A 19,642-nucleotide genomic window follows, 5' to 3' on the forward strand; every position below is an offset into this window, starting at 1 on the left:
GCTGGGTTTCTGTATAGCACTTTGTGACATCGGCTGATGTAAAAATGGCAGACTCATCCGAAGGAAAACCAGAGGCTCCGCTCCAGCAGCATGTTCAGATCCCAACGCAAAGAACGCAAAGTGTGTGCTCATTTGAAGTTGGGAGGTGTTTTTCACATTCTTAACATGGGTGGAATGACATCATGTGTACAGCACTGAATCAGTGTGCAAAGAACGAATTTTAACATAAGAGAAGTGTGTCCCAAGAAAAAGGTAACAAAAACTTGCTTTTTGTTTCAGTGTGTCTCAGTGTATGCTTCGATTACCTCGGCATCGGTCTTGGATGCTTACCGTTGGCTCCAACCCATCGTGTTTCGGGTTCGAGACTCCAACCTAAATATATATTAAGGTCCGGCTCAAAACTCCCGCCTATATGAAACTATCTGGGTTAGGGTTAGGGTTGAGCTCCCAAGTGGCATAGCGGTCTAAGGCACTGCATCTCAGTGCTAGAGGCGTCACTACAGACACCCTGGTTCGATTCCAGGCTCTATCACAACTGGCCGTGATTGGGAGTCCCATAGGGTGGCGCACAATTGGCCCAGCATCGTCTGGGTTTGGCCGGTGTAGGCTCTCATTGTAAATAAGAATTTGTTCTTAACTGACTTGCCTAGTTAAATAAGGGTTAAATAAAAAATATTTAAAAAACATACAAAAAATCTGACTGGCAGAGTCAAGCACGGACTGTCAGTCTCGGCGTTGGTGGACTTGGTCAAGCGAGGACCGGTAGCCTACAACACCGCTGAGCTCCGTGATCACAGCAAAACTCCAAGTGAGGGAGTGGTAATGTTGGATCAATGGGCTGGTGTCAAGCACGGACTGGCACAACACCACGGGTCAACAAGCACCAACAGCCTCCCGAGTGGCACAGTGGTCTAAGGTGTGCAACTAGAGATTCTGGGTTCGAGTCCAAGCTCTGTCGCAGCCGGCCGCGACCGGGAGATCCATGGGGCGGCGCACAATTGGCCCAGTGTCATCCGGGTTAGGGGAGGGTTTGGCCGGCATGGATGTCGTTGTCCCATCGCGCACTAGCAACTCCTGTGGCAGGCTGGGCGCAGTGCAAGCTGACTTCAGTCGCCGGGTGTACAGTGTTTCCTTCGCCACATTGGTGCGGCTGGCTTCCAGGTTAAGTGGGCATTGTGTCAAGAAGCAGTGTGGCTTGGTTGGGTTGTGTTTCGGAGGACGCACGGCTCTCGACCTTTGCCTCTCCCGAGTCAAGTGATGAGACATGACTAACTACCAACTGGATACCACGAAATTGGGGAGAAAAAAGGGTAAAAATGTAATAAAATATTAAAACAAGCATCAACAACAGGCGATGTACAATTGCATGACTAAGACTTCCTCTGAAAAAACGTCTAAATTAATGAAAGATTTCTTCATTTATCTTAGATTAATTGTGACTATTTTAAGGAAGTGACTATTTTGAGGAAGTGGCCATGTTGTTGCTACGGTGCTAAGGTACGATATGTGAACATAACACACCCACATCAAACCACACTTCCCAAGACTTCTGGTTTTTGGCATCAGTCATGGCCGCTAGCATTTCTTAATGAGCAATCTTCAAAACAAGGACAAATCAGGAAGTACATTGCAGGAAAGTTCTCCTGCAACAGGGTGATCAAATGAAGATCCTATAACTGTACAGTAAACATTAAAATATATTTTGTTGGCTAAAGAGCTCAGGTCTTTCCCTTGACAGCCATTGTGTGAATTGTCTCTCTCTGTCTGTGCTATGCTAAACTAATCCCTAGCAGTCTCCTGCCTACTCTACCATTAGCATTGCCACCTTTGGCTGTGTAAATAATACAGGCCAGACGTTGGCTGATTAATGCATTATTCAGTGGAGAGCGGATCACACAGTATAAGGCATGAGTCCTGCTAGACCTAGCCTAAGACTAGGCCGGCCACCTGACCACAACCACATAGGCAGGTGGAACACCACCCATCCACACAACGCAAAGGCTGCAGGGCTGAATGACAGTGATTAATAATGTCTTGTCATGAGGCAGACCCTGTGTCTTTATAGAAACAGAGCTGTTTGGTATGAAGTTGCAATTCTGTGGTAATTCAGGAAAGATTGGCTACTGGTTAATAAGCCAACTTGGATGTAAAGGCCTATCTACCTATAGTCGGGCTACATATATCTGTTTTCGAGTTGTTGCCCATGCATTGTCAGTGGATGTACGGCATAGTGTGTAGGCTATACCTGTGAAACCAAGTAAGGGAGCTCTTTAGCTAATCAATAACAAAACTAGCAGACACTGCAGCCCGTGAAGACTTGAAGACATGCCCTCCTGCCATATGGATCCGTTAAGGGAAGTTTGGGAGGGGTAGTGTGCAAGGGCAAGTGAACAAGAGCATCATGTATTATACCTATAGGCCTCTGTGTATGTCAGCCTGTCTTGAATTAGAACCACCTCTCTCTCCAATCACTATGGGCTGCACATGTAAGATGACTAGGGGTCACCATTGGGGTCATCTCCATGGAAACATCAATTAATGTTACCATTCTGCCCACATGCTGGGCAGGAACATAGAAATGTAATGCATTGGTGGAAGATTTGCCTAACATCTAGTGACATTCTAATGAATGTCAAACAAATTGTCCATAGATATCTAATACAAATGATGCAGTTTACAGTGACATGTGTTCTACACTTGATATTGCCTGTGTGTGTACAGTATGTATGTGTGTTTCTGTGCGTTCTGAATAAACAATTGTCTATCCTGATCAAGTTGGAGATTAGGCCTAAAGACCAGAATATCAATATATGCTAAAAAGGGTGGGGATGAGAGTGCTCTTACATTCCAGGTGCTTTTTCTTGGGCGCCATCACCTCATGAGTGGTGGCTTTGCAGACGGCGCGAGATACCTCTGATCCCGTCAACTGGTACTGCGCAGCGGCAATACGATCCGTGAGCGTCTGCCCCGACATTTTCTCCCCGTGTAGTCGACCACCTTAATAACTTATTTCACTAATGAGGAAAAAAATATGAAAAGGTTGTCTTCCTACAGGAATATGGGTATCAACGATGTCAGTGCAGTGCGGTCCTCTCCAAATCCCTCACGGATAGGCCTGTGACCTTCTGGATGGGTAACACATTTTCAAAATTAGCTCAAGTAAATAAATAAAGACATAATTTGAAATTAAATCATTAGGTAACGTTTATATGTGTGTTCTGACATGGTTAGACTTACGCTAGATTGCTCTCTTCCCTTGCCTTGTGTCCCGTTATAACGTTCAGTTCAGCACCTTGGATAACGCCGCTCTTACGTAACACTACACTGGCAATAGAATATATTTCCTCGCACCACAGCAATAAAGCAATAGGCCTAACAAAGAATCAATCAGGAGATTGAAAACGTTGCGACCGCGCAGCGCTTCTTGTCCTCGGAATGAATGGATTTGGCCAAATGTCCAACCTTCATAAAAAATCCACAGAATATTCCCTTATCCGTTTTGCAGGAACATCGGATTGACGGTCAAGTGTTTCTACTCCCCACGACGCACGCAAAACGGTAAACCGGAGGAGGTAAATGCACGGGTAGAATGTAGAGCTTTCAAAAATAACCGTTTTGTAGTAATGACGCACAGTGTCCTTGTCGGCTCGTGGGTTAAAATATTCCTACCGGACCTTTTTTTCTGATCAGGAATGTCTGATAGGCGCGTTGCCCTTCTCTCTTTGTCTACAGCAGATGCGCCTCTTCCCCCTGTGGCAGTAGCCAACACTGACCGGCGCACCAATTCAAGGACGCGGAATAGGCTACTATATGAAGATGGAGATGTTGGAAATAATAGTGTATTTAATTCACTCGTTCGTTTATTTATTTATAGTGTATATCTGTCTGCCTTTCTATCCTCTCTTCCCTCAGTGCAGTCAGTGTTAGGCCAGGGTCAGGTGACGCTTTATTAACAAACCGACACACGCCTACGTCTACCACGCTCACCGTCGTGCGTTCTTAAAGGGGAGTATTCCTGTAGACCTACAGTATAGAACTCATATCGCTAATATGACAAAGGGTTAATTTACGAGTGTGCACTGCTGCAAGGGTGCACAATATTAGAAGCCAGGTTCGAACACACTGCGCACAGGGATTAGCCTATATTTTCCAAATGGCAGGTGCCCTCACGACGCTACTCTTTCAATTAAACTACTCTCTCATTATTACTGTAGCCTTGCCTGGTCATTCACATTTTGCCGCACACTGTAGCCTATAAAGCCATATAATTAGCCTAATAGTATTGCCTAGACCCCTTATAAATAAAGTAGCGTTATCTGCCGTTTGTTGCAAAGGCTATACAGAGCAAGATCATATAATCGACAATAACTGCATTTTATTATAGACACATTTATTCTAGGCACCTTATCAAAGGCTCTATGATTAAAAAGATACAGTATTTTTTGTCTTGGGTGGGAAAAAACATTGGAAAAACAAACCCACTAATTGTTCCACTAATTGTTCTTGTTGGAAATCGTCGTCTAAAACGGTGGCCACTGAATAAATGCATCAAACCAGAATGTGTAATCCGCCCTGTTCATGTGCTCAGATTATTGGGTTCGTTCCAAGTAGCAGCGCACCACTGTTGAAGGGCGTGGTCACGTGACGTACCCTGAACCGCAGCCACGTCGCCAGGAGAATCAGGAAGCTTTCCATTCACTCCACTTCCTTGGTAGCTTATTCTTCAACAACTGCAAGTAAGTGAAATAAATACAATTGATCAGTTTAGTAAGTATTTTGAAATGAATAGCCTGTATTCGATTGATCGTTTAACAAGTAAATTACGCCGCACGTATGTTGCTTATCAGTCTGTCAGAGGAGCTCAGTCATATTTCTGCAGTAGCTAGCTGGTTGACATCAATGTTCAGCACAGATAACGTTACACCTTTGCCCCGTAAAGTATGTCCTAGTAGGGCCTAGGTTTATGGTGGATTAACGACGAATGCATGATGAACATGTTTTCTCAGTCACCTCATTAAATTGACCGATCAAATATTGTAATAGTGTTTACAAAGGTTTAAGGCTGTCATCGTTATTATTGTAAGGTGTTCGGGATGAATATCAGATTATGATGATTCTTTGGGGTTCCTAACATGGTTAGCCCCTTGAAGACTATAAACTACATGTTATGAAGGAGAGGAGCTGAAGAGAGGAACCCACTTCAGACTATCAGGACTTCACCTTTGTTTCCCTGTTATGTGTTTCAGGAATGGCCCAGTTTGAAGAAGTATCCCAGAAGTCTGCTGTCCACCCTAAGCCTGTAGGGTTGGTCCTACAGTATGGTACTGCTGGGTTCCGCACCAACTCTAAGCAGCTAGACCACGTCATGTTCCGAATGGGTTTACTGGCCACACTCCGCTCCAAGAAGACTAAGGCCACCATCGGAGTCATGGTCACTGCGTCACACAACCCTGAGGTGAACAAAACATGAAGTGCATTCAGTAGCCTATTAATCATTCACTGTGTCTGTGTGGCTTCAGAGTCTCTCTTTAACTGATAGTCTCTGGTGTTCTATTCTGGTGTGCTCTCAGGGCCGATTTTCAGATATTATTAGAGGAAGGTTGTCTAGTATTGATTTGGTTTCAGGTAAACTATTGCTTTTCTGACTTACACAATATCCATCTTTATCTCTTTCTCTGCCCCTCCCTCCATTTTACCTCACCCTTACTATCCAATATACTACAACGACCCCTTCCTATTCCTCTCATCATACCCCTTCTTTCCGTCTCTCCACCTCTCCCTTCCTATCCACTATATCACCCCCTCTCCAGGAGGATAACGGGGTGAAGCTGGTGGACCCCATGGGGGAGATGGTGACCCCTGCGTGGGAGGGCTATGCCACCCAGCTGGCCAACGCGGAGCAGGAGGAGCTCCTCACCGCTCTGAAAGACATCATAGAGAGAGAGACCATCAGCATGGCCCAAGAGGCCAGCGTGTTCGTGGGCAAAGACACCAGGTACTGGGGTGTTAGCATTCTCTAGAAACTAAACTATAACCATGAAAATCAATGTAACGGTGTGAGTTCCTTTTGCATCACCCGGTGCCCTGGGTGGGTGGAGATTTCACTTTAGGACCAATGGAATGGTCTTAAATACGTAAACTCTTTCCACCTGAGGCACCGGGTGATGCAAATGAACGCAACCGTTCTGATTGGTCCCAGAAACCAATGGGTTGGGCCAGAACACACGTGGGTAAAGCAGCGTCTAGAAAATGTGTCATTGGCTTTGATACTCTGATTGGTTAGATATGATCCAGTCACTGATGACTTTGCTTTGTACAACATTTTGACGTCACCACAAACAACTTCAAAGATGGAAATCTCAGACTGAACTATGTAGCGAACATACAGCAGAGGAAGAATTCAGTTTTAGTCGTCAGGCAACTCCGATATCTCCTCAGACGTTTAATCTGATTGTTTGTGTTACTTCAGGCCCAGTAGTGACAGCCTATCACAGGCAGTACTGGATGGAGTCCACGCCCTGGGAGGCCACAGTAAAGGTGCGTTAACTCTTAGGCTTCCTTAGCTGTCTATTATGTCAATCCTTCTGTCATTATTATTCGACTACACCTTGGTGTGTGATTGATTGGTTATTTTTCTTTTTTGTAAATCACTGATTGGTATCTCTCCCTGTCTATCAGACTATGGCTTGGTGACCACACCCCAGCTGCACTACATGGTATGCTGTCAGAACACCCAGGGTCGCTATGGTGAAGCCACTGTCAAAGGTTACTACCGGAAACTCTCCCAGGCTTTCATCCAGCTCACTAAGAACGTAAGACTACATCACTCTGTCTGTCTGTAACACTATAATAACCTCCATTTAATAAGCATGATGATAAATAAAACATTTGTATTCTATCATTTATAATCACGTACACACATTTGTAAGCAGTTTTAAGCATGTATATTGTTTTACAAATCACGTATACACATTTTCAAGCAGTTAATAATGATTGTGCATGAAAAATAATGTTACCCATTCCGGCCCCTCTCTCCAGGTGCCTAACCGTACAGATGATCAGAAAGCCCTGCTGGTGGACGGCGCTAATGGTATCGGGGCTCTGAAGGTGTGTGAGATGGAGACCTACCTGAAGAATGAGCTGCAGCTGTCCCTCTTCAACGACGGCTCCAGTGGAAAACTCAACCACCTGTGTGGAGCCGACTACGTCAAAGTACAGCAGAGAGCTCCCAAAGGTGGGACTGCAGTCCAGTAGACCTCACCTTGTCTCTTATCTTTCCATGTGTGCATCTCAATAGACCACAAATAGCATCCTCGCCCAGTTTTCTGTATTTTATTTGTATTGCTGTGAAGAGATGGGGTAAGTCAAGTGAAAGCTATATGGAGAATATCCACTTGCAACTGTCATTTTGCATTTCTGATCTGTATAGGGAAAGAAACAAGGAGAAGAAGCTACTTAAGATGATTTACGTTAGTCATTTAGCAGACACTCTTATCCAGAGCGACTTACAGTAGCAAGTGCATACATTTTCATACTTTTTCCCCATACTGTCCCCTTTGGGAATTGAACCCACAACCCTGGCATTGCAAGCTCCATGCTCTACCAACTGAGCTACACAGGACCACAGTTGTTGAGGTAGGGCTCACCTCATGGTGTGTCCTAATGCACGGTGAGGTCGAAACAGAACTTTGACTCGTGGGTGTGTCTCTCAGACTACAGGTGACTGATAAACAGACCTGCTAGATCTCATTATGAAACACAGGACAGTCAGGATTGTTATATTATGGTTTCCATGTTTGACAACCAGAGGAAAGACATCTCAATGAGTTGCATTTAATAAATACTGTAGGCTACAGCCAGACTCCTGAAGTGGATGGCTCTGACCCTTCTTCTCTCTTTTTTTCCTCTCTCTCTCTCTCTAGGGGTGGAGATGACTGCTGGGGAGCGTTGCTGTTCCTATGATGGCGATGCTGATCGTATAGTTTATTACTACAGCGGCTCTGCAGGGAGATTCCATCTGCTAGATGGAGACAAGATTGCCACTCTCATCAGCACCTACCTCAAAGAACTGCTCACACAAGTATAAACACACACACACACACACTCGCTATACTTACCTAGGATGCTTTAATCTCTGGTGGGCAGACTGCAGTAAAGATAAGTGGTACCGTCGATCGGTCTCTATACTATGAGCACCGTTAGCTAACGAGCAGCAATAGTTCTGGGGCTTGGGTTTTTCGTCACTGGTTATTTGGATAAATCACGATTTCGCAGGTGTATGGCATCTTTTGAAATGTGTAAGGGGAGGTGACATTTGGCCCATAGCTTGCGAAGACCGAGGGTGGAGCTACTCATTCCGGTTCTGCTCCTCGTTCTAGCATTTCTTCATCGCTTCTCTTAAAATGTATGGACTCAGAACTTAATCGAGCAGCTGACCAATTACACAAGACTTTAGTTCTGGGTTAACAGAGATGAATGATGCTTAAACACGCCCCTACATAACACACACTGACTCAGTACCATCCTCATTCAGAAGTGTGCACACACTAACCTGTGTTTGGTTTGTGCAGGCTGGTCTTGACCTGCAGATAGCTGTGGTGCAGACAGCGTACGCTAATGGCAGCTCTACACAATACCTGGAAGATACCATGAAGGTGTGGACACACACTCCTCAGTCTTTCCGACACATACACTCCTCAGTCTTTCCCGACACACACACTCCTCAGTCTTTCCCGACACACACACTCCTCAGTCTTTCCCGACACACACACTCCTCAGTCTTTCCCGACACACACACTCCTCAGTCTTTCCCGACACACACACTCCTCAGTCTTTCCCGACACACACACTCCTCAGTCTTTCCCGACACACACACTCCTCAGTCTTTCCCGACACACACAGTCTTTCCCGACACACACACTCCTCAGTCTTTCCCGACACACACACTCCTCAGTCTTTCCCGACACACACACTCCTCAGTCTTTCCCGACACACACACTCCTCAGTCTTTCCCGACACACACACACACATGCGATCAGTGCTGACCTCTCCTCTCTCCTCCCAGGTGATAGTGAGGTGTACCAAGACAGGAGTGAAACACCTTCACCATGCAGCCCAGGAGTTTGACATTGGTGTTTACTTTGAGGCTAACGGCCACGGGACTGTGAGTGAGCAACATACAAATACACACTCACACTGAAAGCACCCGATCAAAGGCCGCCCGTCTGACTATGGTTATGTTGTGGTCCTGTCTCAGGTTCTGTTCAGTAAAGCAGCAGAGGAGAAGATTCAGAAGCTAGCCCAGGACTCCAACACCAACGACGAGAGGAGGAGAGCTGCACTTCTACTGCAGAACACGGTCAACCTCATCAACCAGGTATGGCCACACATTGTCATGTCAACACGGGGTGTTTCTCAATATGCATACTACAGTGCCGTGGTCCGAGCGCGGAAATTGGAGCGTGCATCAGTCGGAGTCCAAATAAAAGCACGCAGGGCACTTCTTGGATGCGTAATGCGCTTGTACACATTTCTAAGCATTTAACCTTTATTTAACCTTTATTTAACTAGGCAAGTCGGTGAAGAAATATAACACAACCGCGGTGGACATTATTTGGGCTGATGCAAGAGAAAATAAACTCTGATTTTAGAATGAAATATTGCCTATTCACATCTCATATGTTGCCTGACCAATATTTTATCTTGATATGTTAAAGGTCCAATGCAGCCGTTTTTATCTCAATATCAAATCATTTCTGGGTAACAATGAAGTACCTTACTGTGATTGTTTTCAATGAAAATGGTCAAAAAGAAACAAACAGTTTCTTAGCTAAGCAAATTCTCAAGAGAGAATTTTGCCAGGACTGTCTGGGAGTGGTCTGAATGGGGAGGGGAAAACTGAAAACTAGCTGTTATAGACGGCTTAGCTGAGAACGTCACAAAAAAGAATGTGCATGCTTCAATGGGGCGGCAGGTAGCCTAGTGGTTAAAGCGTTGGGCCAGTAACTGAAAGGTTGCTTGATTGAATCCCCGAGCTGACAAGGTAAAAATCTGTCGCTCTGCCCCTGAACAAGGAAGTTAACCCACTGTTCCTAGGCCGTCATTGTAAATAAGAATGTTCTTAACTGACTTGCCTAGTTAAATAAAGGTTAAATACATTTTTAAAAATGGGACAGAAGTCCATGTGTTGTTGTGATTCTGGATGACCAGATAGCTAGCAACAATGACAAGAAACTGTCATGTGGGGATTGTAAGTTTTCCATCTAGTTTTATCTTGTTCTTGATACCGTGACTTGTTTTGACTGACGTCACCTCTATGCTAATATTTAAAAAATTCACTAGCTGGCTAACCAACAACTGTAACAATGTATTTCAAAGACAACAAGTGTTCATGTGCAATTTATTCAATAAACATTGGAGGCAAAATATAGTTTACATGTTGTCAATAATCTAAGCCAACCCTGTCTTTTTTGCCCCATATTTTCGCACGCATCGGTTTTGTTGCTAAACAACCAACCCATCTATTGGCAGAGAGGTTTGGAACTGCCTTTATTATTGGTCTATTAACAAATTTTCGGGTGATGTCACCAGGCAGGCCAAAACTCCATCTCACCAAAACAGGCTGAAATTTCAGTTCTTAAGGCTCGCACACGTCGTACCGAATGTGGATCTAGCGTTTGTCTGCCGATCGTTCAGCACCCGGTGTTTTAGGGACCACCCGGTGTTTTAGGGACCACCCGGTGTTTAGGGACCACCCGGTGTTTTAGGGACCACCCGGTGTTTTAGGGACCACCCGCTGTAGACGTCTGACTGCTGACATTTTTCACCCAAATAAAATATCTGCTTAGCTAGATTATTACTACTGACATATATCTAGCTGATAGTTATGAAGTAAAACGTTTGCTTTGTGTATATCTTGTTTCGTCTATTGTTGCCATTGTCCTGGCTGCAAGAAGGTTCCGTGAATGTGGGAGGGGCAGTGTGAGGTAATACAGTAGGGGAAGTGCGAGTGCTTCTCAAATGTAATGTTTTATGCGATCTCCACACTCTCGTCCTCACAAGAACATACTCAAGAGAACGTCCTCTGAGAATTCCCTCGGCACATGAGTGTGCAGCATGGTAGTATGCATATTGCGAAACACCCACAGTCAACCATTTTAGCAATTCAGGGACTACACACGGTCATTGCAATGAAGGGTCAAATCCTGTGTGCATTACTTAAAAAATGGTCTCTCCCTCTATCTGTAGACAGTAGGAGATGCTATTTCTGACATGCTGCTGATTGAGGCTGTGTTAGCCATCAGAGGAATGACAGTACAACAATGGGACGCAATCTACACAGACCTGCCCAACAGACAGCTCAAAGTCAAGGTTTGTGTTTGTGCGTGTGTGCACTCAGGGAGTTGCATCATATGTTACTATAAATGACTGTATATTAAAGGAAACTAGTACATACGTTTTAACACAGTTCATCCCAGTGCCTCACAGTTGCAGTTGTTGTACGGCCTATAGGTGGCAGACCGGCGGGTGATTGACACTACAGATGCAGAGAGGAGAACAGTGAGTCCAGCAGGTCTGCAGGAGGCCATAGACAGCCGGGTGAAGAAGTACAGACAGGCACGCTCCTTTGTCCGTCCCTCTGGCACAGAGGATGTGGTCCGAGTGTACGCTGAGGCAGACACACAGGTGGGACTGAGAGGCTGAGACATGGAGTGATAGTGAGCCACTCAATTCACCTTCCATGTTCACTCACTATGCCTTTAACTTTCTTTGCACGTTCTTTTTCTGTCTCTCACTGGCTGATGGTGGTGATGGTAATGATGGTGATGTGTTTGTGTGTGTTTCAGGAGAGTGCCGATGCCCTGGCACATGAAGTTAGCCTGGCAGTGTACCGCCTCGCAGGAGGAGTAGGAGAGGAGCCTAAACCGTTATAAACACACACACTATGCAATTTAAGTCTATTGAAAAATCCATTAATCTCCTGAAGATGGACCACACTTCCTGAACCCAGTCCCATTTTGTAGCCTTTTTATCAGGTGCCAAATCATTTTATACGGTATACTGCATTTAATACTGTATTATTGCTACTTTTCTATGAGTCCGAAAAATGTGATTGATTTCAGTCAATGGGAAGGGAGCATATGCTAAATAAGGTTACAATTTTAATCCCCTTTCTTACCCAACCTTAATCCTGTCAATATATTTGTTTTGTACTATTCCCATTTAATTATAAAAGTGTTTACATTACCAGTTATTATTGTAGATCAATTTAGCATTTCTGTTCATATCTGAGTAACTGCACTGCTATGAACAGACTTCAACTGGAAAGACTGTGCTGCTATGTAATTGTTCAACACCAAGAATAAAGATATGAAAGTGAAACTGGCATAAAACTTGTTCTGCATTTCTTTTAGTTCGTATCCTCCCAAAAACCCTCTAGTTACAAGGAATACATGTATTACTACATAGACTTAATTTACTTATTATGTAACAGAATAACCCAAATACAGGTATACTCTCTGAAATGACCACATCAAGAGAAAATATGATAAATTGCTTTGCTGTTTTTTATTTTTTATTTGTTGCTTATAGAGCGAGATGGTTCTAAGACACAGAGAGTTAAAGGCTAACAGAAAGTCAGTGTGAGGCTCAGATGGTTTAGTGCAGCCAGAGACACACAGAAGAGGACCATAGGCATCCTGATCCTGAAGACCATTATCCTAGGGGGTTGGTGTAGGATACATTTGTGGGTGGAAGGGCTTAGGTCTAAAGGGTATTGGTCTAACATTCTAATCCTCGTCTGTGTTGTCAGCAGCTCCGGAGATGGTGATGGTGCGTTCCTGTTTGTCACTCTCATACATGTCTTCTGTCTCAACTGTTCTGAGAGAAAAGGCCAGGACAAAAGTGTTTTGAAAATGATACTGGGTGACACAAATATATATATGTATACAAAAATGTCCACAATTAGCATATTTTCAGATGACAAAACAGATTACCGGTATTTCATATTTTATCGATAGGTTATGATTGAGGTTATGACCCAGGCTTGCTCTACCTGATAAGAAGAGTCTTCCATGGTACTGAGACTGGTGTCCTCGCCCTCGATCAGCGCCCTGACAAATGCACAACCACATAGAAGCAATGACAAAACACATGTACACTTAACTAACATATCAAAAGAATAACCATATCAAAAGACTTGTGTTGCTGCCTTTCCTTGTCTTTTTAATCTCCTCCACAGATCTGACAAAGCCAGGACAGGTGAAAGCAATATGGATGATTCCTACTGTGAATTTGCTTTCACCTGTCCACTTCTGTCTATTCAAGAAGGAGATAAGACGCGAGAAGAGCAGAAGCCTGTTTAGACTATTGGGGAAGGTGTGATGTCACCTGTAGGTAGGTGGTGATCTCAATCTCCAGGGCCATCTTGACGTTGAGCAGCTCCTGGTACTCCCTCAGCAGCAGAGCTATCTGCTCCTTCATCACCTTCAGCTCCAGCCCCACAATACGCTCCTGTGGGAAACACACACAAGCTTTTAGGTCATATGCATCCAACTCTAAGCGGCTGTTACGAGTCCATTTTAAAGAACCCACTTGTTGCCCACTTTTAAAAGAGCCCTGACCTGCTGTGCTTCTTTCTACAGTAAAGATGTGTTGCGAGAGTAGCTCTACTCACCAGATGGGTCTCCTCTTCTTTCTACAGTAAAGATGTGTTGTGAGAGTAGCTCTACTCACCAGATGGGTCTCCTCTTCTTTCTACAGTAAAGATGTGTTGCGAGAGTAGCTCTACTCACCAGATGTGTCTCCTCTTCTTTCTACAGTAAAGATGTGTTGCGAGAGTAGCTCTACTCACCAGATGGGTCTCCTCTTCTTTCTACAGTAAAGATGTGTTGTGAGAGTAGCTCTACTCACCAGATGGGTCTCCTCTTCTTTCTACAGTAAAGATGTGTTGTGAGAGTAGCTCTACTCGCCAGATGGGTCTCCTCTTCTTTCTACAGTAAAGATGTGTTGTGAGAGTAGCTCTACTCGCCAGATGGGTCTCCTCTTCTTTCTACAGTAAAGATGTGTTGTGAGAGTAGCTCTACTCGCCAGATGGGTCTCCTCTTCTTTCTACAGTAAAGATGTGTTGTGAGAGTAGCTCTACTCACCAGATGGGTCTCCTCTTCATTCTACAGTAAAGATGTGTTGTGAGAGTAGCTCTACTCACCAGATGGGTCTCCTCTTCTTTCTACAGTAAAGATGTGTTGCGAGAGTAGCTCTACTCACCAGATGGGTCTCCTCTTCTTTCTACAGTAAAGATGTGTTGCGAGAGTAGCTCTACTCGCCAGATGGGTCTCCTCTTCTTTCTACAGTAAAGATGTGTTGTGAGAGTAGCTCTACTCACCAGATGGGTCTCCTCTTCTTTCTACAGTAAAGATGTGTTGCGAGAGTAGCTCTACTCACCAGATGGGTCTCCTCTTCTTTCTACAGTAAAGATGTGTTGCGAGAGTAGCTCTACTCACCAGATGGGTCTCCTCTTCTTTCTACAGTAAAGATGTGTTGCGAGAGTAGCTCTACTCACCAGATGGGTCTCCTCTTCTTTCTACAGTAAAGATGTGTTGCGAGAGTAGCTCTACTCACCAGATGTGTCTCCTCTTCTTTCTACAGTAAAGATGTGTTGCGAGAGTAGCTCTACTCACCAGATGGGTCTCCTCTTCTTTCTACAGTAAAGATGTGTTGCGAGAGTAGCTCTACTCACCAGATGGGTCTCCTCTTCTTTCTACAGTAAAGATGTGTTGTGAGAGTAGCTCTACTCACCAGATGGGTCTCCTCTTCTTTCTACAGTAAAGATGTGTTGCGAGAGTAGCTCTACTCACCAGATGGGTCTCCTCTTCTTTCTACAGTAAAGATGTGTTGCGAGAGTAGCTCTACTCACCAGATGGGTCTCCTCTTCTTTCTACAGTAAAGATGTGTTGCGAGAGTAGCTCTACTCACCAGATGGGTCTCCTCTTCTTTCTACAGTAAAGATGTGTTGCGAGAGTAGCTCTACTCACCAGATGGGTCTCCTCTTCTTTCTACAGTAAAGATGTGTTGCGAGAGTAGCTCTACTCACCAGATGGGTCTCCTCTTCTTTCTACAGTAAAGATGTGTTGTGAGAGTAGCTCTACTCACCAGATGGGTCTCCTCTTCTTCCTACAGTAAAGATGTGTTGTGAGAGTAGCACTACTCACCAGATGTGTCTCTTCTTTCATGAGTCTCCCCACAGCCTCACAAATCTGATTCTCCAGGGCTCATTCCTCGTCTTCATGGACTTCAACTCACACTCTAGGTTTAGGATCTACACACACACACACAGAAGCACACCCATGTTTTTAATCTGTTGACCGGCGGTGTCAATAACAGTATCAATGATGATAAGAAAATAAGTTTGCTCTTACATCTTTCTTGTAACCTCAGACTTCCTCTCTCACACTTTGAACTCTTTGAGCATATTTGGTCGTCACATTGTTCATGTCCTGAAACTTTGACTTGTACCAAGCGTCAATCTCCTGAGGAAAATAAAATAAAAATGGATTCCGTTTTCGATGTAATAATATATGTAGTTACATATGTGATACAGTATATATGTAATAATGTGTAATTACATACGTACTACAGTATATATGTAATAATATGTGTAGTTACATATGTAATACAGTATATATGTAATATGTAAAGTTACATATGTAATAATGTGTAATTACAGATGTTATACAGTATATATGTAACAATATGTGTAATTGGTACCTGTAGGTTTCTAACGGCAATGCTGTCACACTGTGACTGAATTTGTTTGAGGGCGGAGGAGAGGTCATGGAGGGCAAAGGTCATGTCCACTTTGGCAACTGTACATCTGCTGCATCAGCTCCTCGATTTCCTGAGAGGGGCAAACAAAATGGAGCCGACTCCTTCCTTCTATGAATTTGCTTTTATTCCTTTCTGTGTAAGCCTCCCATGCAGTTTTCACAGTAAGTCGCTAATTGGTTGTCCATCAGTCTGCCAATCCACACCAATCCACACTCTCCCCTTGTAACTCATGACCTGTCATAAAAAGTCATTAGCAGGTCATTACAGCAGTCGTGTAAACCAAATGCATGCCTGTGATGACCAGAAGCCACACTAAAGGCAGTTCCATGGTAACAGAATTATGCAGAGACTCAGATTTTTCCCTTTAAAATATATGCCAAACAAAAACCATTGATTTCAAAGTTTAAGAAACCATACAACTCTATGCACAAGGATTACTTTAATCAATTCCCACAGATTTATTTTACAAGAACACATTTACAGGAAGAACTGTGCAGATAAAGTTTGATAACAGAATAAAACTGATGGAGATTTTACTGTTATTGTTACCAAACTTTGCATCTGCACAATTATTCCAGTAATTCTTTTTTTTACTGTGTAAATTGTTCAGAATTTGATTATTTGTTCAACATTGAAATCAATGGTTTTACTTTGACATACATTTTAAAGGGAAAAATCGGAGTCTCTGCATAATTCTGTTACTATGGAATTGCCTCTAAACAGATGCTGCTAATAGACACAGGTATATGTGGACAGTCCACCTTTGTGGACAGATAGACAGACAGTTACCACCTCAATGTGAAAATAGATATAGACAGAGGTATGTTGCCCCTTTGTGACTCAAGGCAGTTAAAGACACTTACACAATGTGAATACAGATAGACACACCTACCTTCCTCATTATGAACAGATATAAATACAGATATAGACCCAGACATGTTACCTCGTTGTGAACTCTGGTCAGGAAGGCCAGCTCCACCTCCAGGTTCTGCAGCTGTTTCTCCAGGCCAATACGGGCCGAGGTAGCTCTATCCATATCCTGCCAGACAGCAAGGTTAGGGGATCAAGTTTCTTTGAGTGTGTACACAGGAATAACTGGGAAGATAGAAAATTGTTTCATGAAAGCCTGACAAATGAAGTAGGTGATTCTGTGTGTGTACAATTTGAGTTTCTCATGTAGATATTGTTTAATGGTTATGTCTGCATCGGTGTTTGACTCACGGGGCGGTAGGTTTCGATCTCCAACTCGGCCTTCTTCCTCTCCTCCAGAGCCTCCTCATATTTGACCTTGAGCACCTCCACCTGTCCTGCCATGGCCCCCTTATCTGCTACAGCCAGGTCCTTAGAGTGGAGGAAACACAGTCAAACCCAATACCTGTGAGTCCCATCCCAGTTGTAAGAGTAAATATCATGCATAGGCTATACTAGGTGGGCCATATTGGTGGTCATAAATCTCACCCTCTGCACTCTCATCTGCTCAGCGATCCTGTGGAGCTCTCTCAGCTGGCCCTTGTAGAGCTGTCTCAGCCCAGATGGCTTCACATAGCGGTTCCGCAGAACATCAATCTCAGCCTCCAGCAGGTTGTTCTGCCCCTCCAGAGTACACACCTGGAATGGATCATGGGTTTGTGAGTGAGAGATAGCACAGAGAAAGGCAGGCTGGCATGACTGTGAAGAGGTACAGGGTGTGTGACAGACAGAAGTTAGAGAGGAGAGCTCGACGCAGACAGTTTGAGAGAGAGGAGGAGAAAATTAGTGTGTGAGATGAGGTGTGGTCTTGCCTTCTCAGTGTAGATAGCTAGGCGGTCGTTGAGGGCCACCATCTCCTTCCTCTCGCCGGTGCGTGTGCTCATGAATTCCTGGTTCTCCGCTGCAGCTACATCCAGATCCAGGCTGGACCCAGCCCCATGCCAAAGCACAGGGCACCCATACTCACACTGCTATGGCCAGGACCGGAGGGGACGAGGCCAGCCATCAACCATCCACTACATTTAACTTTGTAACACTTTTAATCTGTTCATGTAATGAAAGCATAGGAATAGGTCTAATATTCAAAGTTTAAAATATCTTATCAAGAGAAATGAGTGTCCTATCTGAATAAATTGTTATTTTGTAAACAGTGATTATTATGCTATGCCTACAATTATAAATGGGGCACTATTCCAGTGAAATAATAAACGGATATGAAATTAAAAGCAAAACTATTACAATTTTACAAAAATGGTCATATCCACAGAGAATAAAACTTCAGGAGAAGTCCAGTTGTATTACTTGGTCATGCGGGATTTGCGGAGGCTGGGGGTGTTCCTCCTCCCCATGCTTCCCACGCTGCGGCTGTAGCTGGCAGAGCGGTGACGGAAATCCTTGCGGGTTGGCGAGGGGCTCGAGATCCGCACCTGGTAGGAAGAGGAGGCGGCGAGAGGGCCCTCGAAGTGGCGGCGGTAAGAAGACATCCTTTCTGGGCTGCGACTCATGATGATTGCCTTTAAATGTCTTCACCTTAACTCACCGCTGGAAACTAATCACAGACTTCGTTAGTAGATAAAAATAAAGGGTTGAATGAGTATTCATTATTTATACAATGTATTTTATTACACTGGGTTTAAAGAATGTTTACAGACAATAATAATCTAGGCTAGCCTACTCTCCTAAATTAGTGGACCATTAGTGGATGGGGTGAATGAACTGCGAAATTAGCCCGCCTCACTTTTCCACCCCCCTCTTCACCTTCTTCACTAATGGGACAACATTTTTGATGTCACTTCTAAGGTCATATGGGTTCTGAGGTGCCAAGTGCATTTCATCGACAGGTTTTCTTGTCATGGTCCTTAATTTATAAACATAATTTTTCTCCACACAGATATTATATATGGAATAATCGGGATATATTGTATAAAAATACTTCTTTGTTTTTAGAATATTGGTTCCGAAATAATATCCTATTGGTGAGCCAACTGGTAAATAATATCCTATTGGTGAGCCAACTGGTAAATAATATCCTATTGGTGAGCCAACTGGTAAATAATATCCTATTGGTGAGCCAACTGGTAAATAATATCCTATTGGTGAGCCAACTGGTAAATGCAGAGGGTATTTTACTCAGTTATAAGGAATTCTTATCACTTTACAAGGTCCCTGTAACACCTAAAGATTTTGCAATTGGTTTAGATGCCATTCCCTCAGGTGTTGCTTTATGATTCAGGAACGTGTCAAGACCTGACCCTCAGAGCCTACCTTCTATTGACTCTTCAGTAGGAAAGATTTATTTATCTTTTGGTCCATTCAACAACAGAGCGATACGAACCTTGTTTCAGCAGGATATTGTATCTATACCTTATGTCATGCCTTATTGGAATGGATTTATTGATAATATCTGTTGGAAAAAAGTTTTGATGTTGCCACACACATACCTACTTGTTAACAAAATTAAAGAAGTTTCCTTTAAAATTATTAATAAATATTATCCTGCCAACCACTTTATGAAGAAGTTTAAGGAAAACATCAACTCAAATTGCTCCTTTTGTATTGACCACCCAGAAACAGTGTTGCATCTTTTTTGGCATTGTATTCATGTAAGAAAACTGTGGCAAGACATCAGTAGATTTATAATTGAACACATTTATGAAGGTCTTACACTATTGTGGAGAGATGTATTGCTTGGATTCTTTACCTACGATAGAAATAAGCTGAAACATTTTTATGTAATTAATTTCATTATTCTTTTGGCCAAATTTCATATTCAAAAATGTAAATTTACAAACAAAAAAACACATTTTCTTACCCTACAAAAAGAAATTGAACTGTATTTTAAGACAAT

The 19,642-nt window shown here is 43.6% G+C and overlaps 3 protein-coding genes and 1 pseudogene across 9 annotated transcripts in view; 1 reads left to right on the plus strand and 3 right to left on the minus strand.

The window, feature by feature from the left end:
- The window catches only part of LOC115191509 (clathrin coat assembly protein AP180), a 60,953-nt gene extending 56,931 nt beyond the window's left edge, over positions 1-4,022 (minus strand). For 2 of the 7 annotated variants that reach the window (XM_029749332.1, XM_029749335.1), the window contains exons 1-2: positions 3,238-4,016; positions 2,845-3,125 (exon numbers count right to left, since the gene is read on the minus strand). In XM_029749332.1, the coding sequence (XP_029605192.1) occupies positions 2,845-2,974 (130 nt within the window). In that variant the 5' untranslated portion in view covers positions 2,975-3,125; positions 3,238-4,016. Of the gene's footprint in view, positions 1-2,844; positions 3,126-3,237 lie in introns of all 7 variants that reach the window. The other 5 variants (XM_029749350.1, XM_029749324.1, XM_029749320.1 and 2 more) reach the window with 5 other exon arrangements.
- A 603-nt stretch (positions 4,023-4,625) lies between these two features.
- pgm3 (phosphoglucomutase 3) lies at positions 4,626-12,392 on the plus strand. Its single transcript, XM_029749357.1, has 13 exons — positions 4,626-4,736; positions 5,247-5,455; positions 5,811-5,995; positions 6,470-6,537; positions 6,679-6,812; positions 7,039-7,234; positions 7,923-8,080; positions 8,571-8,654; positions 9,065-9,163; positions 9,257-9,376; positions 11,248-11,370; positions 11,512-11,685; positions 11,847-12,392. Exons 2-13 carry the CDS (start codon positions 5,249-5,251, stop codon positions 11,931-11,933), a joined length of 1,635 nt encoding a protein of 544 aa, XP_029605217.1. The 5' UTR covers positions 4,626-4,736; positions 5,247-5,248; the 3' UTR covers positions 11,934-12,392.
- Positions 12,393-12,625: 233 nt separating this feature from the next.
- LOC115148057 (keratin, type I cytoskeletal 18-like) lies at positions 12,626-13,629 on the minus strand (the record flags this gene model as incomplete). Its single annotated transcript, XM_029690349.1, has 3 exons — positions 12,626-12,874; positions 13,055-13,115; positions 13,397-13,629. Coding segments are annotated over 3 exons (543 nt in total), but the record flags the coding sequence as incomplete, so codon positions are not given.
- A 1,591-nt stretch (positions 13,630-15,220) lies between these two features.
- Positions 15,221-18,399, minus strand: LOC115201578 (desmin-like; annotated as a pseudogene).
- Positions 18,400-19,642: the final 1,243 nt, after the last annotated feature.

The sequence above is a fragment of the Salmo trutta genome, chromosome 1 (assembly GCF_901001165.1).
Source record: "Salmo trutta chromosome 1, fSalTru1.1, whole genome shotgun sequence".
NCBI classification, from domain to species: domain Eukaryota; kingdom Metazoa; phylum Chordata; class Actinopteri; order Salmoniformes; family Salmonidae; genus Salmo; species Salmo trutta.